The 25729-nt window shown below is 38.4% G+C and overlaps 1 protein-coding gene across 2 annotated transcripts in view; it reads right to left on the bottom strand.

The window, feature by feature from the left end:
* Positions 1 to 363: 363 nt before the first annotated feature.
* Positions 364 to 25729, bottom strand: part of LOC126946724 (non-histone chromosomal protein HMG-17-like) — a 1084902-nt gene continuing 1059536 nt past the window's right edge. For both annotated transcript variants that reach the window (XM_050777387.1, XM_050777378.1), the window contains exon 2: positions 364 to 1307. In XM_050777387.1, the coding sequence (XP_050633344.1) occupies positions 945 to 1217 (273 nt within the window). In that variant the 5' untranslated portion in view covers positions 1218 to 1307 and the 3' untranslated portion in view covers positions 364 to 944. The remainder of the gene's footprint in view (positions 1308 to 25729) is intronic.

Below are 25729 nucleotides of genomic sequence, written 5' to 3'. Positions count from 1 at the left end.
GGATTACCCTTCTCTAACCTTCAGCAGCTTGTTAACTAAAACAAGACTTGCAAACAATTACATCATGTCGGCTCTTCAGGTTTTCACACTTGTAACCTCATTATATCTTTTTTTTTTTTTTTCCAAGCCAAACTGTATCCAGCTTTATTAAAGATACTTTCCATAAACAATCATGGTATTTCAGGCAGGACATGGGCAGACAATCATTAACAGTATACAACAACTTTCAAACTCCCTTCTTCAATGGACTACCAAAAATCAGAAAGCCACTATAAAACCCAATGAAGTCTTCATCTGATGCTCTGAACAGGGAAAGTTTAGAGTGAGGGTTGACATTTCACATTTAGCATGTTGTTTAACAACTTTTCACAAGCCGACCCTGACTTTCAGGAAGTGAAATGAAAATGGCAGAATTTATCTGAAGATCCACAATCTAGAAATGGAACCAATGCTGTTTTGACAGGTGCCATCTCAGTGGCATCACTGGAAAGTCCAGATTGCCTGACACACTGGTAACCAATGACTACGGGTCAGGTCCCAACAGATGTCTGGGCTTAAGGGAGTTAAGTCTATGCTGAAAGATGGAAAGGGAGAAGAGGACATAAAAACAAATTTGTTTTTCCAAAATACCACAAGGCTTTTGTGCCAAGGTGGCCATGTGTGTCAAGGTCAGGGAATCCCTCCTCCTGGGAACCAAGAGGAAGTCTCTCAAAACTAGAAGGGAAAGGTGTTTTCCCCACATCAGTGCAGCTCCGGAGACATTCTATTAGTGACATATGCCCCTTCCCCCAAAAACAACAATGAAGTGTTCTGTGTGCTAACAACATAGCTTTTTAAAAAAAAAAGTAAAAAAAAAATTCTGCATTTTTATAAAACTTGATAAAAAATAGTATTTCAAACTGTACAGTCACCAGAAGTACACAGTTATCAAAAATGCACACACTTCACTCGGCATCTCCAGCACCTTCAGCTTTCTGTGCCTGGTCTGTTTGGGCATCTCCATTTTTTGCAGGGTTATTCCCCTCCTTGCCAGCATCAGCTTTTCCCTTTTTCCCTTTGGGTACCTTCTCTCCCTTCTTTGCAGGGGCCTTTTTAGGCTTGGGCTCTGGCTTTGGAGGAGCAGGTTTAGCAGACAACCTCGCGGATCTTCTCTGTGATTCGTCCTTCACCTTGGCTTTATCTCCTTTAGCATCCCCTTCAGCCTTTCTCTTGGGCATGGTGGCGACGGCGGCGGGAGGTAGGTGCTGGACGCGGGATGCAGCGCGCCCGGGCCTTGGTCGGTCCGGGGGTCGTTCTCGCCTCTTCTTCTTCACACTGCTCCAACCTCATTATATCTTAAGATTCTTTTCCTAGAACATCTTTCCTTGTCACAAATAAGTGCAGTTTAATTATAGCAAGTTTGGATATTAGAGAAATATACCAATTTTGATGTATTTGCAGCCATAATTTTTTATTCTATATATTACAAATTTGAGATTATGCTGGAAGGGTATTTTTTCAATTTAATATTTTATCATGATATTCTATCTCTTTAAATAGTCTTTGGAACATGATATAAAATAATCAGGCTGGGCACAGTGGCTCACACCTGCAATCCCAACACTTCAAGAGGCCAAGGCAGGAGGATCTCTTGAGCCCAGGACTTCAAGACCTGCCTAGGCAACATGGCAAATGCCCTCTACAAAAATACAAAAATTAGTTGGGCATGGTGGTGCATGCCTGTAGTTCCAGCTACTTGGGAAGCTGAGGTGGGAGGATTGCTTCAGCCCAAGAGGTTGAGACTGCGGTGAGCTGTGATTGTGTCACTGCATTTCAACCTAAGTGACAGAGTAAGATCCTATCTCAAAAATTTTTTTTTATTTTTTTTAAAAATTAGTAATTATTCCTGAGGAAGATTTTTTCTCAAGAAAAGTATTTTATTAATGATTTATAGATGTAGAATATTAAGCACATAAAATATTATGATTTTCTGAGGTTATATAGCAAGTTAATATTTAAGATTACTGATTCCTCCTTACCTAACTTATTCCACTGAAACATGAAGTAGATGTCCCCCAAAATAATGATGTTAATGATCAATCATTATGACAAATACCACATAAAACTCAATCTGTCACATCAAATCTCAAACAAATAACACAGAAGGTATATAGGTAAGAAGTAGATACATAATAAATATGGATGGATGGATAAATGGATGTACGAATTCAATGAGTGGATGGATGGATTTGATGAATCCGAGCCAGACTGCTTTTTCCATCAGGGAAAATAGCTACCGTTTGCATTAGAGAATGGTATCTGAGAAAAGATTAAAAACTTATTATTTCCTTTATGCTTCAGAGCTAAAACGGGGAGCTTGATACAGTCCTTAGAATCCATGAACGACTCTTGACAGGAATAGATCTTTTACCAAATCCACAGTTATCCCAGCTGCATTTCACTGGCCTAGTTCATGCTGTTGCAGAAACGCTGTAACCAATACAAGAAGTCACCTCAAAGCTTGGTGCAGTACAAATAAATACTCATAGTGATATGTATGCCATTAGGATTTTTACCACATTCTGCCTTCTGCATAATGGTAAACAAAAATGTTTGTTCCTTGTAACCCTAACTAACTCTAGATAACCTCATTTCTGGAGAAACTATTTAGAAACAAGTGAAATCAATTACGATATCTGAAACACAGAAGGTTATCCCTTAGGAATAAACTTTTGATATTGTAAAGAAAGAGGCATTGAGAAAAGGAATTCAAGAGTATCTACCTTGGTATACCTGGAGGAAGAAACTACAGTTATCTCTAGTGATCTCTTTGTGTCATATATATTACCTGCTATACTTAGCTTGTGGTGCTCTCTTACTTCAACAATGTCTCATCATTTCATTCATAAATATTTAAGTATATAAGTGTTAAATATTTACGGATTAAATGATAAAGACTCCTTTAAGAATCGCAATACTATTGTCATGTTTAAAAATTAACATTTTATGCAGTTATAGAGGCAGTAAGAAAGAAAAAAAAATTAGAATTAATTTCTTTCTATTATTATTATCCTTTAAGTTCTGGAGTAAATGTGCACAATGTGCAGGTTTGTTACATAGATATACATGCGCCATGTTGGTTTGCTGCACCCATCAACTCATCATTTACATTAGGTATTTCTCCTAATGCTATCCCTTCCCCAGCCTCCCACCCCTCAACAGGCCCCAGTGTGTGGAGTTCCCCTTCCTGTGTCCATGTGTTCTCATTGTTCAACTCCCACTTACGAGTGACAACATTCAGTGTTTGGTTTTCTCTTTTTGGTGTTACTTTGCTGAGAATGATGGTTTCCAGTTTCGTCCATGTCCCTGCAAAGGACATGACCTCATCCTTTTTTGTGGCTGCATAGTATTCCATGGTGTATATGTGCCACATTTTCTTTATCCAGTATATCATTGATGGGCATTTGTGTTGGTTCCAAGACTTTGCTATTGTGAACAGTGCTGCAGTAAACATACGTGTGCATGTGTCTTTATAGCAGAATGATTTATAATTCTTTGAGTATATAACCGGAAATGAGATTGCTGGGTCAAATGGTATTTCTAGTTCTAGATCCTTGAAGAGTCACCACACTGTCTTCCACAATGGTTGAACTAATTTACACTCCCACCAATGGTGTAAAAGTATACCTATTTCTCCACATCGTCTCCAGCATCTGTTGTTTCCTGACTTTTTAATGATCGCCATTCTAATTGATATGAGATGGTATCTCACTGTGGTTCTGATTTGCATTTCTCTAACGATCGGTGACAATGAGCATTTTTTCATGAGTTTGTTAGCTGCATAAACATCTTCTTTTTAAAAGTGTTTTTTCGTATCATTCACCCAATTTTTGATGGGGTTGTTTGATTTTTTTCTTGTAAATTTGTTTAAGTTTCTTGTAGATTCTGGATATTAGCCCTTTGTCAGTTGGATAGATGGCAAAAATTTTCTTCCATTCTGCAGGTTGCCTCTTCACTCTGATGATAGTTTCTTTTGCTGTGCAGAAGCTCTTTAGTTTAATGACATCTCCATTGTCTATTTTGGCTTTTGTTGCCATTGTTTTTGGTGTTTTAGTCATGAAGTCTTTGCCTATGCTTATGTCCTGAATGGTATTGCCTAGGTTATCTTCTAGGGTTTCTATGGTTTTAGGTCTTATGTTTAAGTCTTTAATCCATCTTGAGTTAATTTTTGTATAAGGTGTAAGGAAGGGATCCAGTCTCAACTTTCTGCATGTAGGTAGACAGTTTTCCCAACACCATTTATTAAATAGGGAATCCTTTCCCCATTTCTTGTTTTTGTCAGGCTTGTCAAAGATCAGATGGTTGTAGATGTGTGGTGTTATTTCTGAGGCTTCTGTTCTGTTCCATTGGTCTATATATCTGTTTTGGTACCAGTACCATACTGTTTTGGTTACTGCAGCCTTGTAATATAGTTTGAAGTCAGGTAGTGTGATGCCTCCAGCTTTGTTCTTTTTGCTTAGGATTGTCTTGGTTACATGGCTACATGGGCTCTCTTTTGGTTCCATATGAAATTTAAAGTAGTTTTTCCCAATTCTATGAAGAAAGTCAGTGGTACCTTGATAGGGATAGCATTGAATATATAAATTACTTTGGGCAGTATGGCCATATTCATGATATTGATTCTTCCTATCCATGAGCACAGAATGTTCTTCCATTTGTTTGTGTCCTCTTTTATTTCCTTGAGCAGTGGTTTGTAGTTCTCCTTGAAGAGGTCCTTCACATCCCTTGTAAGTTGGATTCCTAGCTATTTTATTCTCTTTGTGGCAATTGTGAATGGGAGCTCTGTCATGATTTGGCTCTCTGTCTGTTATTGGTGTATAGGAATGCTTGTGATTTTTGCACATTGATTTTATATCCAGAGACTGCTGAAGTTGCTTACCAGCTTAAGGAGATTTTGGCCTGAGATGATGGGATTTTCTAAATATACAATCAAGTTATCTGCAAACAGAGACAATTTGACTTCCTCTTTTCCTAATTAAATACTCTTTATCTCTTTCTCTTGCCTGATAGCCCTGGCCAGAACTTCCAATGCTGTGTTGAATAGTAGTGGTGAGAGAAGGCATCCTTATCTTGTGCCGGTTTTCAAAGGGAATGCTTCCAGTTTTTGCCCATTCATTATGATACTGGCCGTGAGTTTGTCATAAATACCTCTTACTATTTTGAGATTGCCTGGTTTGCCTTTCATCAATCCCTCATTTATTGAGAGTTTTTAGCATGAAGGGCTGTTGAATTTTGTCAAAGGCTTTTTTTACATCTATTGAGATAATCGTGTGGTTTTTGTCATTGGTTCTGTTTATGTAATGGATTATGTTTATTGATTCGTGTATGTGAAACAAGCCTTGCATCCCAGGGATGAAGCTGACTTGATCATGGTGGATAAGCTTTTGATGTGCTGCTGGATTCCGTTTGCCAGTATTTTATTGAGGATTTTCACATCGATGTTCATCAGGGATACTGGCCTAAAATTTTCTTTCTTTGTTGTGTTTCCACCAGGTTTTGGTATCAGGATGATGTGGAACTCATGAAATGAGTTTGGAAGGATTCCCTCTTCTACTATTGATTGGAATAGTTTCAGAAGAAATGATACCAGTTCCTCTTTGTATCTCTGGTAGAATTTGGCTGTGAATCTGTCTGGTTCTGGACTTTTTTTGGTTGGTGGGCTATTAATTATTGCCTCAATTTCAGAACCTGTTATTGGTCTATTCAGAGATTCGACTTCTTCCTGGTTTAGTCTTGGGAGAGTGTATGTGTCCAGGAATTTATCCATTTCTTCTAGATTTTCTTGTTTATTTGCCTAGAGGTTTTACAGTATTCTCTGATGATAGTTTGTATTTCTGTGGGATCAGTGGTGATAATCCCTTTAACATTTTTTAATTGCATCTATTTGATTCTTCTCTCTTTTCTTCTTTATTAGTCTGGCTAGCGGTCTATCTATTTTGTTGATCTTTTCAAAAAACCTGCTCCTGGATTCATTGATTTTTTTTTTTTGAAGCATTTTTTGTGTCTCTATCTCCCTTAGTTCTGCTTTGATCTTAGTTATTTCTTGCCTTCTGCTAGCTTTTGAATGTGTTTGCTCTTACTTCTCTAGTTCTTTTACTTGTTGTGTTAGGGTGTTGATTTCAGATCTTTCCTACTTTCTCTTGTGGGCATTTAGTGCTATAAATTTCCCTCTACACACTGCTCTAAATGTATCCCATAGATTCTGGTACATTGTGACTTTGTCCTCATTGGTTTCAAAGAACATCTTTATTTCTGCCTTCATTTCGTTACTTACCCAGTAGTCATTCAGGACTAGGTTGTTCAGTTTCCATGTAGCTGTGCAGTTTTGAGTAGGTTTCTTAATTCTGAGTTCTAATTTGATTGCACTGTGGTCTGAGAGACAGTTTGTTGTAATTTCTGTTCTTTTACATTTGCTGAGGAGTGTTCTACTTCCAATTATGTGGTCAATTTTAGAATAAGTGTGATGTGGTTCTGAGAAGAATGTATATTCTGTTGATTTGGGGTGGAGAGTTCTGTAGATGCCTATTAGGTTCACTTGGTCTAGAGATGAGTTCAAGTCCTGGATATCCTTGTTGATTTTCTGTCTCGTTGATCTGTCTAATATTGACAGTAGGGTGTTAAAGTCTCCCACTATTAATGTGTGGGAGCCTAAGTCTCTTTGTAGGTCTCTAAGAACTTGCTTTATGAATCTGGGTGCTCCTGTATTGGGTGCATATACATTTAGGATAGTTCGCTCTTCTTGCTGAATTGATCCCTTTACCAATATGTAATGTCCTTCTTTGTCTCTTTTGATCTTTGTTGGTTTAAAGTCTGTTTCATCAAAGTCTAGGATTGCAACCCCTGCTTTCTTTTGCTTTCCATTTGCTTGGTAGATCTTCCTCCATCCCTTTATTTTGAGCTTATGTGTGTCTCTGCATGTGAGATGGGTCTCCTGAATACTGCACACTGATGGGTCTTGCCTCTTTATCCAATTTGCCAGTCTGTATTTTATAATTGGGGCATTTAGCCCATTTACATTCAAGGTTAATATTGTTATGTATGAATTTGATACTGTCATTATGATACTAGCTGGTTATTTTGCCAGTTAGTTGATGCAGTTTCTTCATAGCTAAGTGGTCTTTACAATTTGACATGTTTCTGCAGTGGCTGGTACCAGTTGTTCCTGTCAATGTTTAGTGTTTCCTTCAGGAGCTCTTGTAAGGCAGGCCTGGTGGCGACAAAATCTCTCAGCATTTGCATGTCTGTAAAGGATTTTATTTATCCTTCACTTATGAAGCTTAGTTTGGCTGGATATGAGATTCTTGGTCGAAAATTCTCTTCTTTAAGAATGTTGAATATTGTCCCCCACTCTCTTTTGGCTTGTAGGGTTTCTGCCAAGAGATCTGCTACTAGTCTGATGGGCTTCCCTTTGTGAGTAACTCAACCTTTCTCTCTGGCTGCCCTTAACATTTTTTCCTTCATTTCAACCTTGGTAAATCTGACAATTATGTGTCTTGGGGTTGCCCTTCTCGAGGAGTATCTTTGTGGCATTCTCTAAATTTCCTAAATCTGAATGTTGGCCTGCCTTGCTAGGTTGGGAAAGTTCTCCTGGATAATACCTGAAAAGTGTTTTCCAACTTGATTCCATTCTCCCCATCACTTTCAGGTACACCTATCAAACATAGATGTGGTCTTTTCACATAGTCCCATATTTCTTGGAGGATTTTTTTGTTTCTTTTCACCTTTTTTTCTCTAATCTTTTCTCTCACTTTGTTTCATTAATTTGATCTTCAATCTCTGATATCCTTTCTTTCACTTGATTGATTCGGCCATTGAAGCTTGTGTATGCTTCACGAAATTCTCGTGCTGAGTTTTTCAGCTCCATCAGGTCATTTATGTTCTTCTCTACACTGATTATTCTAGTTAGCAATTCATCTAACCTTTTTTCAAGGTTCTTAGCTTCCTTGAGATGGGTTGGAACATGCTCCTTTATCTCTGAGCAGTTGGTTATTATCCACCTTCTGAAGCCTCCTTCTGTCAGTTCATCAAACTCATTCTCCATCCAGTTTTGTTCCTTTGCTGGGGAGGAGTTGTGACCCTTTAGAGGTAAAGAGGCATTCTGGTTTTTGGAATTTTCAGCCTTTCTGTGCTGGATTTCTCCCCATCTTTGTGGTTTTATCTACCTTTGGTCTTCGATGTTGGTGACCTACAGATGGGGTTTTGGTGTGGACATCCTTTTTGTTGATGTTGATGCTATTCCTTTCTGTTTGTTAGTATTCCTTCTAACAGGCAGGCCCCTCAGCTGCAGGTCTGTTGGAGTTTGCTGGAGGTCCACTCTAGACCCTATTTGCCTGGGTATCACCAGAGGAGGCTGCAGAATAGTAAATATTGCTGCCTGATCCTTCTTCTAGAAGCTCATCCCTCAGGGGCACCCTCCAGATGCCAGCTGGAGCTCTCTAGTATGAGGTATCTGTCAGCCTGTACTGGGAGGTGTCTCCCAGTCAGGCTATATGGGGGTCAGGGACCCACTTGAGGAGGCAGTCTGTCCATTATCAGAGCTTGAATGCTGTGCTGGGAGAACCATTGCTCTCTTCCAAGCTGCCAGGCAGGAACATTTAAGTTGCTGAAGCTCTGCCCACAACTGCCCCTTCCCCCAGGTGCTCTGTCCTAGGGAGATGGGGAATTTATCTATAAGTCCCTGACTGGAGCTGCTGCCTTTCGTTTAGAGATGCCCTTTCCACAGAGGTGGAATCTAGGGAGGCAGTCAGCCTTGCTGAGCTGCAGTGGGCTCTGCCTGGTTCAGACTTCCTTGAGGCTTTCTTTACACTGTGAGCATAAAACTGCCTACTCAAGCCTCAGTAATGGTAGACACCCCTCCTCCTACCAAGCTCTAGCATCCCAGGTTGATCTCAGACTGCTGCGCTAGCAGCGAGAATTTCAAGTCAAAAGATCTTAGCTTGCTGGTCTCTGTGGGTGTGGGACCTACCAAGCCAGGCACTGGAGGGAATCTCCTGGTCTGCTGGTTGCAAAGACCATGGGAGTATCTGGGCATAAGTGTACCATTCCTCCTGGTACAGTCTCTCATGGCTTCCCTTGGTTAGGAAAGGGAAATACCTCAACGCCTTGCACTTCTGTGTGAGGCCCCATCATGCTTTGGTTTGCCCTCTGTGGGCTGCATCCACTGTCCAACCAGTCCCAATGAGATGAACCAGGTACCTCAGTTGAAAATGCAGAAATCACCCATCTTCTGCATTGATCTCACAGGGAGCTGTAGACCAGAGCCCTTCCTATTCAGTCATCTTGCTGCAAATCCCTAATTTCTTAATATAATTAAATATCTAATGACTATTCAGACTCTTTTAACTTTTCCGCCATTCTATCCATTTTTCAGATTGTGTTCAAATCAGGATACAAAAGTTTCATATGTTACAATAGGCCAACAATAGATTACGATGTCCCTTCACAGTCTTTTTTCATCTTTTCTTTCTCTCTGATTCTCATTTCAATTTATTTATTGTGGAAACCGAGTTGTTCATCTTCTAGAGTGCATTAATCTATTTTCATGCTAGACATAACTGAGGCTGGGTAATTTGCAAATGAAAGAGGTTTAATTGACTCACAGTTCCACATAGCTGGGGAGGCCTCACAATCATGGCAGAAGGCAAATGAAGAGCAACGTCAAGTCTTACATGGTGGCAGGCAAGAGAGCATGTTCAGGGGAACTCCTATTTATAAAACCGTCAGATCTTGTAAGACTTATTCACTACCATGAGAACAGTACGGGGAAAACTGTCCCCATGATTCAGTCATCTCCACCTGGCCCTGCTGTTGACACATCAGGACTATTGAAATTCAGGGTGATATTTGGGGGGAGACTCAACCAAACCATATCATAGAGTTTCTCATTATTGACATTTTCCTGATTATAATCCTGCATTGTCATGTAACGTATTCCTATGCCTCTATATTTCCTATAAATTTATACCAATTTCTATATTTCCTGTGGATCTAGAGGCTTGATCATATTCAGACTTGATTTTTTTTGGAAAATTATCCCTTTTTAATATCCATGTAAAGTATTTGGGCTTGACATGTCATATTATCAGAAAGTCATTTTGCTTATTTTCTATGTCTGTCCCACCCTTAAATTTTTTGAGATCACAGAAAGTACAGGAGGACTCTGGTTGTCTCACTCTCATCTCCCAGTATGATAAAGGATAATCTGTCTTCAACTTTGAGCCAAACCCTAACTTCATTGTAACACCTAGCCAACCATATGCCAATCTTAAACCCTCAAAAGTCTTAGCACTGAAATTGGGTAATGGTTGTAGATTCCCTTTTCTCATTGTGTATTTTGCTCCAGTGAAAGTCTTCAAGTAAAGATCCTCTTAATCTATTAGTTACTTTCTATTAAAAAATTGTCTTGACCTTGAAATTTTGCTTATAGAGGCTTCATGACCCTAGCATTTGTGACCTTCTGCAGCCTTTGATCTGTTACAAAAAGGATTTATTGTCCTTACAATTACATATCTAAGAGGAAACACTACATATTCTAAAAGCAAAGAAAGTTTTGGGGAGAAATGATGTCAACAAGATAGTGAAATAGAAATCCCTGGACACTTCTTTCCCTCACATACTGATTCAGAAACAACTCATGGATGAATTTCCTTTGTAATACATCAGAAACTAATTGAAAGGCTCCTGCATCCCAGAAGATAATGAAATCTCTCTACTGACTCACTTGAAGTCAGTAGAGAGATTTGTGACACTGACACTGCCAGAGAACTTGCCCCCAGTGCAGTGCCATATAATGAGAAAGAGACTCCCTAGCTCCCAGTTTTACCCAGGAGACGGAAGAGCTTGGTTTGTGCATCCAGCCCTTCTGGATTGCAAAGTTGGTTTGCCCAACTTTCACAAGAAGACTCCCAAGCAGACTGGCTTCTGTCTTACCAGTCTTGAAGCCTTGATTGTTCTGGCACAGTCTAGCCACATAAGGGATACTGGAAGTAACTGCTTGGGCTAGGAGATGCTATTAATCCTCTCGTCTGCTCAACATCGAGCAAGTAGAAAAGAACTAGTATCTAGCTCACTAATCCTGATCTCTAGCAGGCCTGCCACTTTCTATCTAACTTAGAGAGAATTGAGGCAGCATCTTGGATGTCAGCATCTATAGATGCCATAACACCCCAGTCCCAGCCACCTGCCAACCTCATCTCAGCACAGAGCAAGTGAACAACCACAACTGCCTACTTCTCTCTAGGGAGCAAAAGGTTTGGCAAAGATCCCCAGAATCTCTGAATGGGCTGATTGGTGGTTTCCTCCTGTATGAGGCCAGTCCCTGAGGACTGGGAGAGGTGCCTGCATTGTCTCACGTGTAGTCACCAACACAGAAAATCAAGGAAAATGAAGAATTAGGCAAAAACAGACCAAACAGAGGAACAAGATAAATCAAAAACTGACCTTAATGAAACAGAGTCATATGATTTACCTGGCGGAAAATTAAAAATAACCCTCATGAAGATGTTCAACAAGGTCAAGGAAACAAAGCATGAACAAGGTAAAACTTTAACGAAGTCAGAAAATATGTAAAAGCACCAAACAGAAATCATGGAAATAAAGAACACAATAATTATACCAAAATGTTACTAGAGAGGCACGACAGCAATATACCATAACCAGCAAAACGCTCCCTCAGAAATGAAGGCAAGATAAAGGATTTCCCAGACAAATAAAAGTGAGGGACTTCATCATCACCAGGCCTGCCTTACAGTAAGTGCTAAATGGACTTCTGCTAGTTGAAGCAAGAGAATGCTAAACAACACAGAATAACGTAAGAAAGTATGAAACTCATTGTTAAGGTAATTATATAGGCAAATACAGAATACTGTATTTGTGTAAGGTGGGGGCTAAATCATTTTTACTTCTAGAATAAATATTAAAAAACAAAATTATTAAAAATAATTATAACTGAAAAATTATTAAAAGATACACAATGTGAATAAACATAAATTATGACAATAACAACATAAAATGTGGAGACAGGGAGTGGTAAAAATGTAGAGTCTTTGTGTGCAATTGAACTTAAGTTGTTATTAATTTAAAATAGACTGTCAAAATTGTAAGGTATTTTATATGAGCCCCGAGGTAAGTATACACTCAAGAAAATTCAATAAAACACAAAAGAAGACAGCAAGAGAGAAAAAGAAAAACAAAACAACCACAAGACTAACCAAGAACAACTAACAAAATGGTAAATCCTTCACTGTCAATAATTACTTTAAATGTGAATGTATTTTTAAAAACCCAGTTGAAACACAAAGGGAATCTAAATGAACTAAAAAACAAGACCCAACTATAAACCATCCATTAGAAATTCACTTTAGACTTAAGGATACATAGGCTAAAAGTGAAGGGATAGAAAAAGATATTCTGCACAAATGGTAGTGAAAGAAAAGTAGAGATGGCTATACTTATATCACACAAAATAGACTTTAAGTCAAAAACTGTCACAAAGGACAAAAAGAACATTTTATAATGATAAAGGGTTGTTCCACCAAGAAGATACAAAAAGTGTAATTATATAAGCATTTAATATTAGAATACCTAAATATATAAGCATTGAAAATATGTATGGAGAAATAGACAAAAATATGATAATAGTAAGAGACTTCAATATCCCACTTTTGACAATAGAAACAGCATTCAGACAGAAGATCAAAGAGGAAATAGAGGACCTAAATAACACTGTAGACTAAACAGACCTAAAATTCAGACATATGTAAAACCTTCTACCCAGCAGCAGAAGAATGCACATTCTTTTCCAGCACACAGGAATCTTTCTTCAGGATAATTCACATGTTAACTCCCAAAACAAGTCTTAACAAATCTAAAAAGACTGAAGTCATACCAAGTATCATTTCTGACCATAATGGAATAAAAAGAGAAGTCAATAAGAGAAAGAAAATGAAATTCACAAATATGCACAAATTAAACGACACACTCTTACTTTTTTTTCTTTTTTGAGACAGAGTCTCGCTCTGTCACCCATGCTGGAGTGCAATGGCACAATCTCAGTTCACTGCAACCTTTGCCTCCTGGGTTCAAGTGATTCTCAGCCTCCCAAGCAGTTGAGATTACAGGCATGAGCCATGGCACCTGGCCAACAACACAGTCTTGGACAACTGTTGAATCAAAGAAAAAAACATTTTAATTAGAAAATACCTCAAGACAAATGAAAAAGAAAACACAACATAGCACAAGTTATGGGATGCAGCAAAAGTAGTACTAACAGGGAAGCTCATATTAAACACCTACATTTAAAAAAAAAAAAAAGGAAGATCTAACTAACTTTACATCTCAAGAAGTGGGAGCCCAAAGTTAGCAGAAGGAAAGAAATACCAAAGATTAGAATAGAAATAAATGAAATAGAACAGAGATAAACAAAAGATGAACAAAATTAAGAATTAAGAGTCTGTTTTTTGAAAAGGGAAAATAAATGAATAATTATTAGGTAGACTAACCAGGAGAAACAGAAAAGACAAAAATAAATGAAATTAATAAAAAGGAGACATTACAACTAGTGCACACAAATAAAAGATCATAAAAGGCTACTAGAAATAATTATATACCAACAAACTAATTATCTAGAATAAATTTCTAAAAGCTATGCTCTACCAACACTAAATCATGAAGAAATAGAAAGGTTTTTTTAAAAATTATTGTACTTTAAGTTCTAGGGTACGTGTGCACAATGTGCAGGTTTGTTACCTAGGTATACATGTGCCATGTTGGTCTGCTGCACCCATCAATTCGTCTTTTAAAGTAGGTATTTCTTCTTACGCTATCCCTCTCCCAGTTCCCACCCCCAACAAGCCCCAGTGAGTGATGTTCCCCTCCCTGTGTCCATGTGTTCTCATTGTTCAGCTCCCACTTATGAGTGAGAACATGTGGTGTTTGGTTTTCTGTCCTTGTGATATTTTGCTGAGAATGATGCTTTCCAGCTTCATCCACATCCCTGCAAAGGACATGACCTCATCTTTTTTTATGGCTGCATAGTATTCCATGGTGTATATGTGCCACATTTTATTTATCCAGTCTATTATTGATGGACATTTGGGTTGGTTTCAAGTCTTTGCTGTTGTGAATAGTGCCACAATAAACATATGTGTGCATGTGTCTTTGTAGTAGCATGATTTATAATCCTTTGGGTATATACCCAGAAATGAGGTTGCTGGGTCAAATGGTATTGAAGAAATAGAAAGTTTAAACAGACCTGTAAGAACTATGTAGATTGGCGATATCAGGGGATCATGGCGGACAGGAGGCAGGACTAGATTCCTGCTCCAACTCAGACGGATAGAGCAGTGTGTGGAGTCTTGCATCGTGAATTTTTGCTCCAGAACAACTGCAGGAATAAATCAGGAAACTTGAGGGGACCCACAGACCCCCCTGAAGAAAGTAGATTGCTCCTTCAGGACCCAGGAGACACCTCAAATACTCTGAGTACCCAAACTATGAAACTGGGAAATGGAGATTGTCCACCCCCGAACACACACTCCCAGTGGAGAAACTGAAGGCCTAGATGTCAGGAGAAGATTCTGAACTTATCTGGAGCTGAGTGAATTTAGAGAGCCAAGAAACATACAGGGTTAAGGGAAGCAGCAGGAAAAGCCCTGGGAGCTCGCTGGGTCCCCTAACAAGCCGTTTGTGCCTGGCCTCACAGGGGTCCTACGGGAGGACAGACAGAGGCACTGGGAAAAGGCCAGAGGGAGAAGGAAATCTCCAGCTGAACTTCGTAACAATTTGAAGTGACTGAGAAGCCTCCTAGCCAGAACTTGAGGGAGGGCATGAATCTGGTATGCAGACTCCAGAGGTGAGAGAAGAAAAAAAGCCATATTTGCTTTCACAGCTGGGAGGTGGGTAGCCTGGAACAAGTTCTCAGCTTTGCTCACTCACTGCCTGGAAGCAGACTTAGTGCTGTCAGGCAGGGTCATGGTGGGGGTGAGACCGGCCCTTCAGATTGTATGGGAGCTGGGTGAGGCCTGGGACTGCCGGTTTTCCCCCACTTCCCTGACAACCTGCATGACACAGTAAAGAACGTCATAATCCTCCTAGGAATGTAACCCTGTTGACCTGGGAACCTCATCCCCATCCCCCATAGCAGCTGCAGCAAGGCCCACCCAACGAGAGTCTGAGCTCAGACACATCTAGCCCTACCCCCACCCAGTGGTTCTTACCTACCCACCCTGGTAACTGAACAAAAAGGGCATATACTCGGGAGTTCTAGGTCCCTGCCCATCACCTGTTTCTCCCCATAATTCCACAACTGATGCTTCCTGGAAAGCACCACATACTGGCAGGAAGCCAACCAGCACAAAAATAGTGCATTAAATCACCAACACTAATAACTTTCACAGAGTTCATTTCACCCCCCTGCCACCTCCACCAGAGCTGGTATCCATGGCTGAGAGACCCACAGACGGTGCACATCACAGAACTCTGTACAGACAACCCCCAGTACGAGCCCAGAGCCTGATAGACTTGCTAGGTGGCTAGATCCAGAAAGAGATAATAATCACTACAGCTTGGCCCTCAGGAAGCCACATCCATAGGAAAAGTGGGAGAGTACTACATCAACGGAACACCCCATGGGACAAAAGAATCTGAACAGGTTCTAGCCCTAGATCCTGTTCAGCCCCAGATCTTCCCTCTGACAGAGCCTACCCAAATGAGAAGGAAACAGAAAACCTACTCTGGTAATATGACAAAACAAGATTCTTTAACACCCCCAAAAACATTACACTAGCTCACCAGCAATGGACCCAAACCAAAAAGAAATCCCTGATTTACTTGCAAAAAAGTTTTTATGAGGCCAGCAATATCCTGATACCAAAACCAGACAAAGATGCTATAACAAAAGAAAGCTACATGCCAGTGTCCTTAAGGAATATAGAAGTAAAAGTCCTTGACAAAACACTAACAAACCAGATAAAAACATATTCAACACTACATTAAAATGATCATACAGTATGACCAAGTGGGATTTATCTCTGGCATGCAAGGATATTTCAACATATGCAAATCTATAAACGTGATGTGCCACATTAACAGAAAAAACGATTACATGATTTTTTCTGTTAACAGAAAAAATTACATGATTATCTCCATAGATATGGAGAAAGCACTTGACAAAATCCGACACTCTTTCATAATAAAATAGAAATTGAAGGAATTATCTTAAAATAATACATCCTATATGTGAAAAGCAGCTATCATATTCAATGGTGAAAAAATTGAAAGCTCTTCCTCTAAGATCAGGAACAAAGTAAGGATGTCCACTGTTGCCACTTTTGTGAAACATAGTATTTGGAATTTTGTCCTGAATAATTAGGTAATAAAAAGAAATAAAAGGCATACAAATGAGAAAGGAAGAAGTAAGATTGTTGCTGTTTGCAGGTGGCATAACTGTGAAAACTCAAAAACAAGCCATTAAAACATAAATGAATATGTAAAATTGCAGGATATAAAAATAACATACAAAAATCAGTTGTTTGTTTTTTGTTTGTTTTTTTGGAGACCGAGTCTTGCTCTGTCGCCCAGGCTGGAGTGCAGTAGTGTGATCTCAGCTCACTGCAACTTACACTTCCCGGGTTCAAGCGATTCTCCTGCCTCAGCGTCCTGAGCTGGGACTACAGGCATGTACCACCACCAGGCTAATTTTTTGTATTTTTAGTAGAGATGGGGTTTCACCATGTTAGCTAGGATGGTCTCGATCTCCTGACTTTGTGATCCGCCTGCCTCAGCCTCCCAAAGTGCTGGGATTACAGGTGTGAGCCACCACGCCTGGCCTGTATTTTTATACTCTAACAAGAAACTATCTTTAAAAAATTAAGAACCAATTTCATTTGTAATAGCACCCAAAAGAATAAAATAACTAGGGATAAACCTAACCAAGAGGGTGAAATACTTGTACACTGAAAACTACAAGACACAAATGGAAAGACGTCTCATGTTCATGGACTAGAAGATTTAATACTGTTAAAAATGCCTATGTTATCCAAAACAATCTACAAATTCAATGCAATGTCTATCAAAATCCTAATAACATTTTTACAGATATATAAAAAACAATTGATTCAAATAGAACCATGAAAGATCACAAATATCCAAAGCAATCTTGAGAAAAAACAAATTTTAAGGCCTTGCACTTTCTGATTTCAAAATATATTACAAAACTACAGTGATTTTAAAAGTATGGTACTGGCATAAAGACAGACATATAGACCAATGGAACAGAATTGAGAGCTCAGAAATAAATTCACACATATATGGTACTGATCTTCAAAAAGGGTACCAAGAATACACAAGGGGGAAAAACAGTTTCTTCAACAAATGCTTTTGGGAAGACAATATATACTTGCAAAATACGAAATTGGACCTTTATCTTACACCCTATGCCAAAATCAACTGAAAATTGATTAAAAACAAATGTTAAGATCTGGAACTCTAAGACTCCTAGAAAAAAATATAGGAGGAAAGCTTTGTAACACATTGTTCTTGGCAATGATTTCGTGAATATGTCACCAAATGCACAGGCAACAAAACCAAAAATAAACAAATGGGACTACATCAAACTAAAAAGTTACTGCACAACAAAGAAAACAATCAACAGAGTGAAAAGGCAACCTAAGTCTAATGGGAGAAAATATTTGTAAACCATATACCTTGATATAGCTTGGATCTGTGTCCCTACCAAATCTCATGTTGAAATGTTATCCCCAGTATTACAGGTAGGACCTGGTGGGAGGTGTTTCGATCACGGAGGCATATCCCTCATGAATGGCTTAGTGCCCATCCCCTTAGTAATGAGTGAGTGAGCTCTTGTGAGATCTGTTTTTTTTTTTAAGTCTGTGGCACCTCGCCCCACACTCTCTCACTTGTTCCTGCGTTTGGCATGTAATGTGTCTGCTCCGCCTTCACCTTCTATCATGATTGGAAGCTCCCTGAGGCTTCGCCAGAAGCCAAACAGATGCCAGCACTATGCTTCTTGTTAAGCTTACAGAACCATGCATGAGTCAATTAAGCTTCTTTTCTTTATAAATTACCCAGTCTCAGGTATTTCTTTATGGCAATGCAAGAATAGCCTAAGACATACTTGATAAAGGGTTAATCTCCAAAATATATAAAGAACCCTTACAATTTAGTAGTAAAAAAAACAACAACCCAACTTAAAAATGGGCTAAGGACTTGAACAGACATTTCTCCAAAGAAGACACACAAATGACCCACAGGTATATGAAAAAAATATTCAACATCACTAATCAGAGAAATGCAAATCAAAGCCATCTCACACCTGTCAGGATGACTGTTATTCTTTCAAAAAGACATCAAGTATAAGTAAGGAAGTGGAGAAATTAGAACCTTGTACACTGTTAGTAGGAATGCAAAACGGTACAGCTGCTATAGAAAATAGCATGGGGTTTTCTCCAAAAATTAAAAAATAGAACTGCCATATGATCCAGCAATTCCACTTTTTGATACTTTCCCAAAAGAACTGAAATCAATATCTTGAAGAGATATTAGTACTCCTAATGTTCATTGTAGCACTATTCTCAAAAGTCAGTTGTGGAAACAAGTTCAATGTCCATTGGAATATGAATGAATAAAGAAAATGTGGTATATGCACACATAAAATGCTATTCAGATTCTTTTAAAAGAAATTCTGAAATGTGACAAGATGAATGAGCCCTGAGGACATTATGCCAAGTGAAATAGCCCAGTCACAGAAAGACAAATACTGCATGATCTCACTTATATGAGGTATCTAAAATGGTCACATTCATAAAATCAAACTGTGGAATGGTGGTTTCCACGGACTAGGGGCAGGGATAAATGGCGAGTTACTAATCGATAGACATGAAGCTTCAGTTAGGCAAGGTGAATAAATTCTAAAGATTAAAGATGTACAACAACATAACTATAGTCAACAATACTGTATTGTACATTTAAAAATTTGTTAAGAGAATGGATCTCATGTCAAACGTTCTTATTACAATAACATTAAAAAGGAAAAAATAAAATAAAAACATGTTCTGGTAAGTGATTTGCTGCCTCCATCTATACAATGAAATAGTAGGCAAATCTATCTGATAGACTCAGCCTCAAGATACAGGATTTAATATAATTGTATAGGACCACAGAATTTCATAGAAGGGGTCACAGTAAGTCTAGAAAACTAGTGGTTTTTACCAGGGTTATCTGATGTAATACTTAAAATGTCATTATGAGTTAGGTCTCATCACTCTCATATAATAGATGAAGAAAAAGGCTCAGTAACTTACCCAGGGTCACAAAAAAATCTCTTTCTACTATACCACATGATATTTAATCAATGTTCAAATTAGCAATAGTTGTCTAAGAAAAGACAATGACATAAAAAGAACCATATTTCAAAAATCTGAATAAGTCTGCCTGTAGACAATATTCATTCTAAGACTGGCACAACGGGGAGGAAAGAAATAAAAAGAAAGAAAAATTCTGCACACTTAGTTGGGCCTAGAAGATTGGCAGAGCACCCCAGGGGGTAATCTGCTGTTACTAATAGAGATGCAAAGTGCTGGTACAGCAGAGGCGAGACAGTTTGTTCTGTTTTCCAGCTCCAAAGCCACAAGCTTATTCCATGCTAAGGTGTGTATCTATCCTTGCCTCTTTCTCTCATCTGATGTCGGAGTGCTTTTGTGTAAATATCTTTCTTCTTTCTATTCAGCACTATTTTTTTAAATATCAGAGTATAGGTAGTGGTAGAGTTTAGTTAAAAACATAGGTTTTCTATATCAATTTGAAAACAAATTGTATTTGATCATCTCTATAACATTTCCAAACACAAAGAGTCTGTTTACTCTATCACCTAGTCCCCAAATGTCTTCTGACTTGTTTAAACCTGAACAACAGGGAGGACCATGAGTCAAGATCTGTAATTTTGTGTGCTTTTAAAATGATTAGAACCATTGCCAAATATTTAGCAGATTCTCCTTAAAAGGACACAGTCTATATAGGCAATGTATGATTATTGTAATCACCTTTTCCAACCCCATCTTTTTCATATCAATTTATTCCATCCATCTACTCATTTATCTACTCACTTACGTGACTATCCACTTATTTGTGCATTCATTCATTCATTCATTCATTCAATTATTACTGTTAAGTCCTTATTTTATGTTAGGCACCGCTGTTGAATTGTTCCCTACATTTCCCACTCTATCCTCTGCCTTTCTCTCTCCTTTACTTTTTTCTTTTCCCACTCAAATCTCTGGATCCACCTCAAAACTTTTATACCTCTTTTTATCACCTCCAGTGCTTTGCATGAAGTAGGCACTCAGTATCTATTGGTTGATTGATAAGAAAAGTTTAGAGAACAAGAAGCAGGACATCATGGGTAAACAAACTGAGACAAAGATTAGAAAGCATTTAAGACATGACATGAGAAGACGTTTACCTAACCTGATCAAATTTCTAGGAATAAACATTTGAAAAAAATAGTATGTAATTTAGGTCCATGGAATATAAAAGATGGAAACGGAACATTGATTTTTTGGTAAGATTGGCAGCTTTTCAAAGGCGAAGTTGATGGTGATGACTGTTTTCTAAATAGATGCCTATTCAGAATGATAGAAGTTAGCAGCATGTAGTAACTCTTTGATATATGCCAAGTGATATGACTTTTTTAAAGTAGTCCCATCTGGATCCTTGCTGGGATTCACTAGATAGCATATACAAGTTTTAGAATGAGATAGACCTAAGTTCAAGTCCAAACTCGAACACTTTCTCTCTATGTGAGCATTGGCAAGTTATTAATCTCTCCAAACCTTTGTTTCCTCATTAATTTAATATGAATAATAATTCTCTTCTCTACTGAGCTTTAAAAATTAAATACATGTTAAAAAATTTTAACCCTGACCCCAGTATATAGTAAATGTTTAATTGTAGTAGATATATATGGTATCGTCACACGGATTTGATATTTCTAATCAGCATTCCTAGGTGTTTTGCCTTTGTTTTTTCATATTTTACTTCCTTTTTTTTTTTTTTTTTTTTTTTGAGACAGAGTCTCGCTCTGTCGCCCAGGCTGGAGTGCAGTGGCGCGATTTCTGCTCACTGCAAGCTCCGCCTCCCGGGTTCACGCCATTCTCCTGCCTCAGCCTCCCGAGCAGCTGGAACTACAGGCACCCGCCACCTCGCCCGGCTAATTTTTTGTATTTTTAGTGGAGACGGGGTTTCACCGTGTTAGCTAGGATGGTCTCAATTTTCTGACCTCGTGATCCACCCGACTCAGCCTCGGAAAGTGCTGGGATTTACACTTCTGCTTTTCTTAATGCAAAGAGTAATCAAAATAAGAAGGTGTACTAGAGTCAATTTGCAAGAATGTATAATGTATCAGATACATATCACCTCTAAAAGAAATCCAAAACTGCTTACTGTATTGATGATGAGTTCTAAATTTAGAAATAGCAGCCAGGAAGAACTAAAATACTCAAAGTAAATAGTACGAAAAATAGTTGATGCTAGGTGATCTGCTTCTGACCAAGTCCATGGGCTTTGTTTATTATATAATCACTTCTCCCTATTGCCTTTACTGTACAGTGTGTCATAACCCTGCACAAATTAACCCTGTATGTTGTAATGATAAATTTTTAATGCACAGCTTTTGGCCAAAAGGTAATAAAATGCGAATCAAATAAGATTATGGAGGAGCTCTGCTAATCAAGATAATAATGTTTTTAAAGTAATCTAGAAGCCAGCTAGCGTCACCCTACCCGTTAAAATCAAGACAAGAACTAAACCTCATGCCCTAGCAGTGGGAAGTTCAAACCCCTTCCAGATTCCTGCAAATGGTCTGGAAGCCTGGGTTCTTACAGTCATCTCGGTCTCCCACTATCTGCTTCTGCAAAGGTAGCTTAATTCACGAATAATTTTACCATGGCACTCATATTCTTACCTTTTTCCAATATTGTATAGATCCAGACTTAAAACTTGGACTCTTCTCTTGATTTCAACAGAGATAAGCTACTGACCAAAAAAAAAAAAAAAAAAGTGTAGAATTGACTTTACTGAAGCTTTAGAAAGAGGGGCAGAAAAGGAGGTATTAAGTATCACAGTAATACAAAGAAAGTTAAAAATTGATTATGAGGAAAATGTTCCTAAAGTTCTTGTGTTGACCTTACTACTATAGATTGCTCACCCTCTGCCATTCTCTAGCTCATGCCCCAGACTCTACCAATTTTTTAAACACCTCTCTTTTCTCTTAGTTCTCTTTCCTCAATCCTTCTTAAAATGCCCCATAATCCAACAATTTTTCTTAGAGTATTTTAGTTCTCTATTTACTTAGCGTATTTTAGTTCTCTCTGGCTACTGTTTCTAAATGTAGTGCCAAGTCTACTTTATGTTGGATGAATCCCTAATTGATCATGAGTTAGACATAACAAATGGCAAGTCTGTTCTCTTGGCAGCATTAAGACTAGTAGAAACCTTAAGGTTTCCTCTACCACGATCCTCTCTCCTGAAAATTTCTGATTTTAAATAGTAATTTCTTCTTGTTAGTCAAGTATATAAATACATAAATTGGAAGTGAACCAAATAAACAAAATAAGGCTAGGAACAGAGAATATTGTAATAGAAGAATGATTCTTCAAAAGTTAAGAGAATGATCACAGAAAGTATTCGATGGAATCCTTCATTGAGACTAATGCGGAGAAATTTTTATGCCTTTCCCCAATCTGATGTTATTTGCATAAACCAAAAATTGACTGAGACAGACCTCAATTGATTTAGCGGTTTATTTTGCCAAGGTTAAGGATACACGTAGGAAAAATAAATACAAGTTACTGTAGGGTCCGTGGCCTGTTTTTCAAAAGAGGGTTTTGAGGACTTTAATACTTAAAGGGGAAACAGTGGGCAGGAGGAAAAGGAGAGGGGAAAAAAGAAAAGAGTAAAGTAGATGGTGAGGCAAGTGTTACATTCATGTGATACTATGATTAGTGCCCACTGAATCCACATTTTACGTGGGAAAAGAGAGGAGTGAGGGGAAAAGTCAACATCTAAAATGTAATAGACATAGATAAAGTAAGCATGCGAAATTACAGCTATCTGGCAACAAAAGGAAGGCAGTTTTTGCAGATTCAGCTCCTAAGCTTAATTTTCCCTTTGGCATAGTCAGTCTGGGGTCCTGAGATTTTATTTTTCTTTCACACTTGAGATGTGGACATTTTATTGGCTTAAGATACATAAATTTGCTTTCAACTTCTCCTTATACCAATACAAAGCCCTGTGACTTTGAACAACCATCACCACCTCAAAACCTAATGAAAAAATAAAAACCAGTTCCAGCTACGTTAGTGAGCTGTTTTGAGGAGCCAGTGAGAGAATAAATGCTTAAGAGCTTTACAAACCTGGAGACATAATTGAAGTCCTTTCTTTAACTTTTTAAAATATGGAGACCCATGAAAGGTACAACAAACTTTTTGAGAAGAACAGAATGGTCAACTCTAAAAATGTGTACTGGATATATGACAATTGCACACTAGTTTTTTGCATCATGTTAATTCATGTTCAGTCTTCTTGGTACATAACACAAAAACCAGAATGTAAAGGAAGGTAAATATCAAAGTAGAGTAACTACTAGGAGAGTCCGGTGTGCATTAATCTAAGAGAGTGGTGGACAAACAGGATATCAATTACTACATTTACAACAATGTACATTATTTGTATTCAGCCTAGAATATCCAATATAGTATTCATATAATAAGCACATTTTCTTTCAATATGCTGAGTTCCACGAAAAAGCAAGTTACAGATAAATGATTCCATGATGAGTGTGGGACCAAGGTAGAGAAATTAACTGTATGATTCTTGCTTTGGTTATTACCAAATTGTAATCCAAAGTATCCATCTTTCACAAAAGGAGCGTATATTCATTTGGTACCAAGTGGTCATGTTAGTTGCCAAGATACGGTGTTTTGGGTTTTTTTTAACCTAGAGATTATTTGCATGGATAAAGTACCTCTCGGGCCCTCCTTTCCTAATTAACTAAGTTGACCGGCCACTTCTCTTTGTTACCTTTGTTGAAAATATGCAAACACTTTCAGTCAAGACTCATAACCTATGGGCCATTTAATTTTTTTTTTTTTTTTTTTTTTTTTTTTTTTTTTTTGGAGACAGAGTCTCTCTCTGTCCCTCAGGTTGGGGTGCTGTGGCTATCTCAGCTCACTGCAACCTCTGCCTGTGGAGTTCAAGCGATTCTCCCTCATCAGCCTCTGGAATAGCTGGAATTACAGGTGTAGGCTCCATGCCTGGCTAATTTTTGAATTTTTAGTAGAGATAGGGCTTCACCATGTTGGCCAGGCTGGTCTCAAACTCCTGGCTTCAAATGATCTGCCTGCCTCGGCCTCCCAAAGAGCTGGAATTATAGGCGTGAGCCACCACCCCCAACCCATACAATTTTATTAAATTTATTTCACGTATTTCTAGAGGAATCCACTGGGTCACCATCCAGTTATATATCTCTCCCAGGTCTATATATTAGTCCCTTTATTTCTATCTAAGTCATTTGAGAGGCACTTCACTGTTATGACTCTGCTTCCCATCTCACAGACAAGTCAGTATGTTCAAAAAAGGAAATACAAGTGCGCCTATTACACCACCATCCACTTCCTCTCCAAGGTAGAAATTCACCTACACTTGTCTGTTGAAAAGCCTGAGGACCTCCCTCAGGCACTGAACAAGGGGACAGAAGAAATGACAATTGTAATAGACGGTGAAAACACTGAAAAGCAAAGAGTAGAGACTTCATCTTCTGCCTACCCTAATCCCTTGGGAAGGGTTTAACCCTCCTCAATAGCAGCAAAGAATAAAGAATACAACCAAGGCAATGGACTTGATTCTTTCCCTGTTCTTATGTTTTCTCCCATCTAGTGATGGCACAAGTTGGAACAGAAGAGACAATGAAAATTCACAAACATTTAATTTATTTATGCTGGTTATAACAACAACAGCAGAAAAAAAAAAACACAAGAGATCTGCAATATTTCTAAAATTTCCCAGTTCACACGCTTTATTCAACTGTTTACTTAACATGAAAGAAACATTCCTCTTTGACTTATCCTTTGTGCATTGCATAAAACCCTCAAACATTACTTCTGTTAATTACATAGAGTTAATTAGAGCATTGCTTTTTCAGCCTCTTATTAGAGTTGTTTGCATTTTGCTTTTCTCAGTATATCATAAAATGAGGAGGACCCAGAGCAACTAGGAGGGAAACCTATAAATTTCAGCCCCTTTTAGACTCTCTGTTCCCTTAGGTTGAATGCAGCGCTGCAGTTGGCTCATCTAATGTATAAGGCCACAAAATTGTAAACAATCAATAATCTTACCCATATCATCTTTCATTCTCCAAATGACCACCAAGAATTCACTGATTTAATATATTCTGTTTTAATATCAAATGCAATATGCTTTCTTCCTCTTATATAATAGATTTCTTTTTTGATCAATTCTACTAATGTAAGGGACTGTGGGAAGTGAAGGAAAGACATCTACCCCAGTCCAGAGAGACCCCTCAAAAGAGATGATAGCCAAAATGATTGTGGAAAGATGGGTGGAAGCTAGCTAGTTAAGGAGGAAGAGGAGGGGATATCAGACAGAGAGATGACAACAG

Source organism: Macaca thibetana, chromosome 2 (genome assembly GCF_024542745.1).
Source record: "Macaca thibetana thibetana isolate TM-01 chromosome 2, ASM2454274v1, whole genome shotgun sequence".
In the NCBI taxonomy this organism is placed as follows: domain Eukaryota; kingdom Metazoa; phylum Chordata; class Mammalia; order Primates; family Cercopithecidae; genus Macaca; species Macaca thibetana.
The sequence above is the reverse complement of the archived record's forward strand: the minus strand, read 5'-3'. Positions and strand labels throughout refer to the sequence as shown.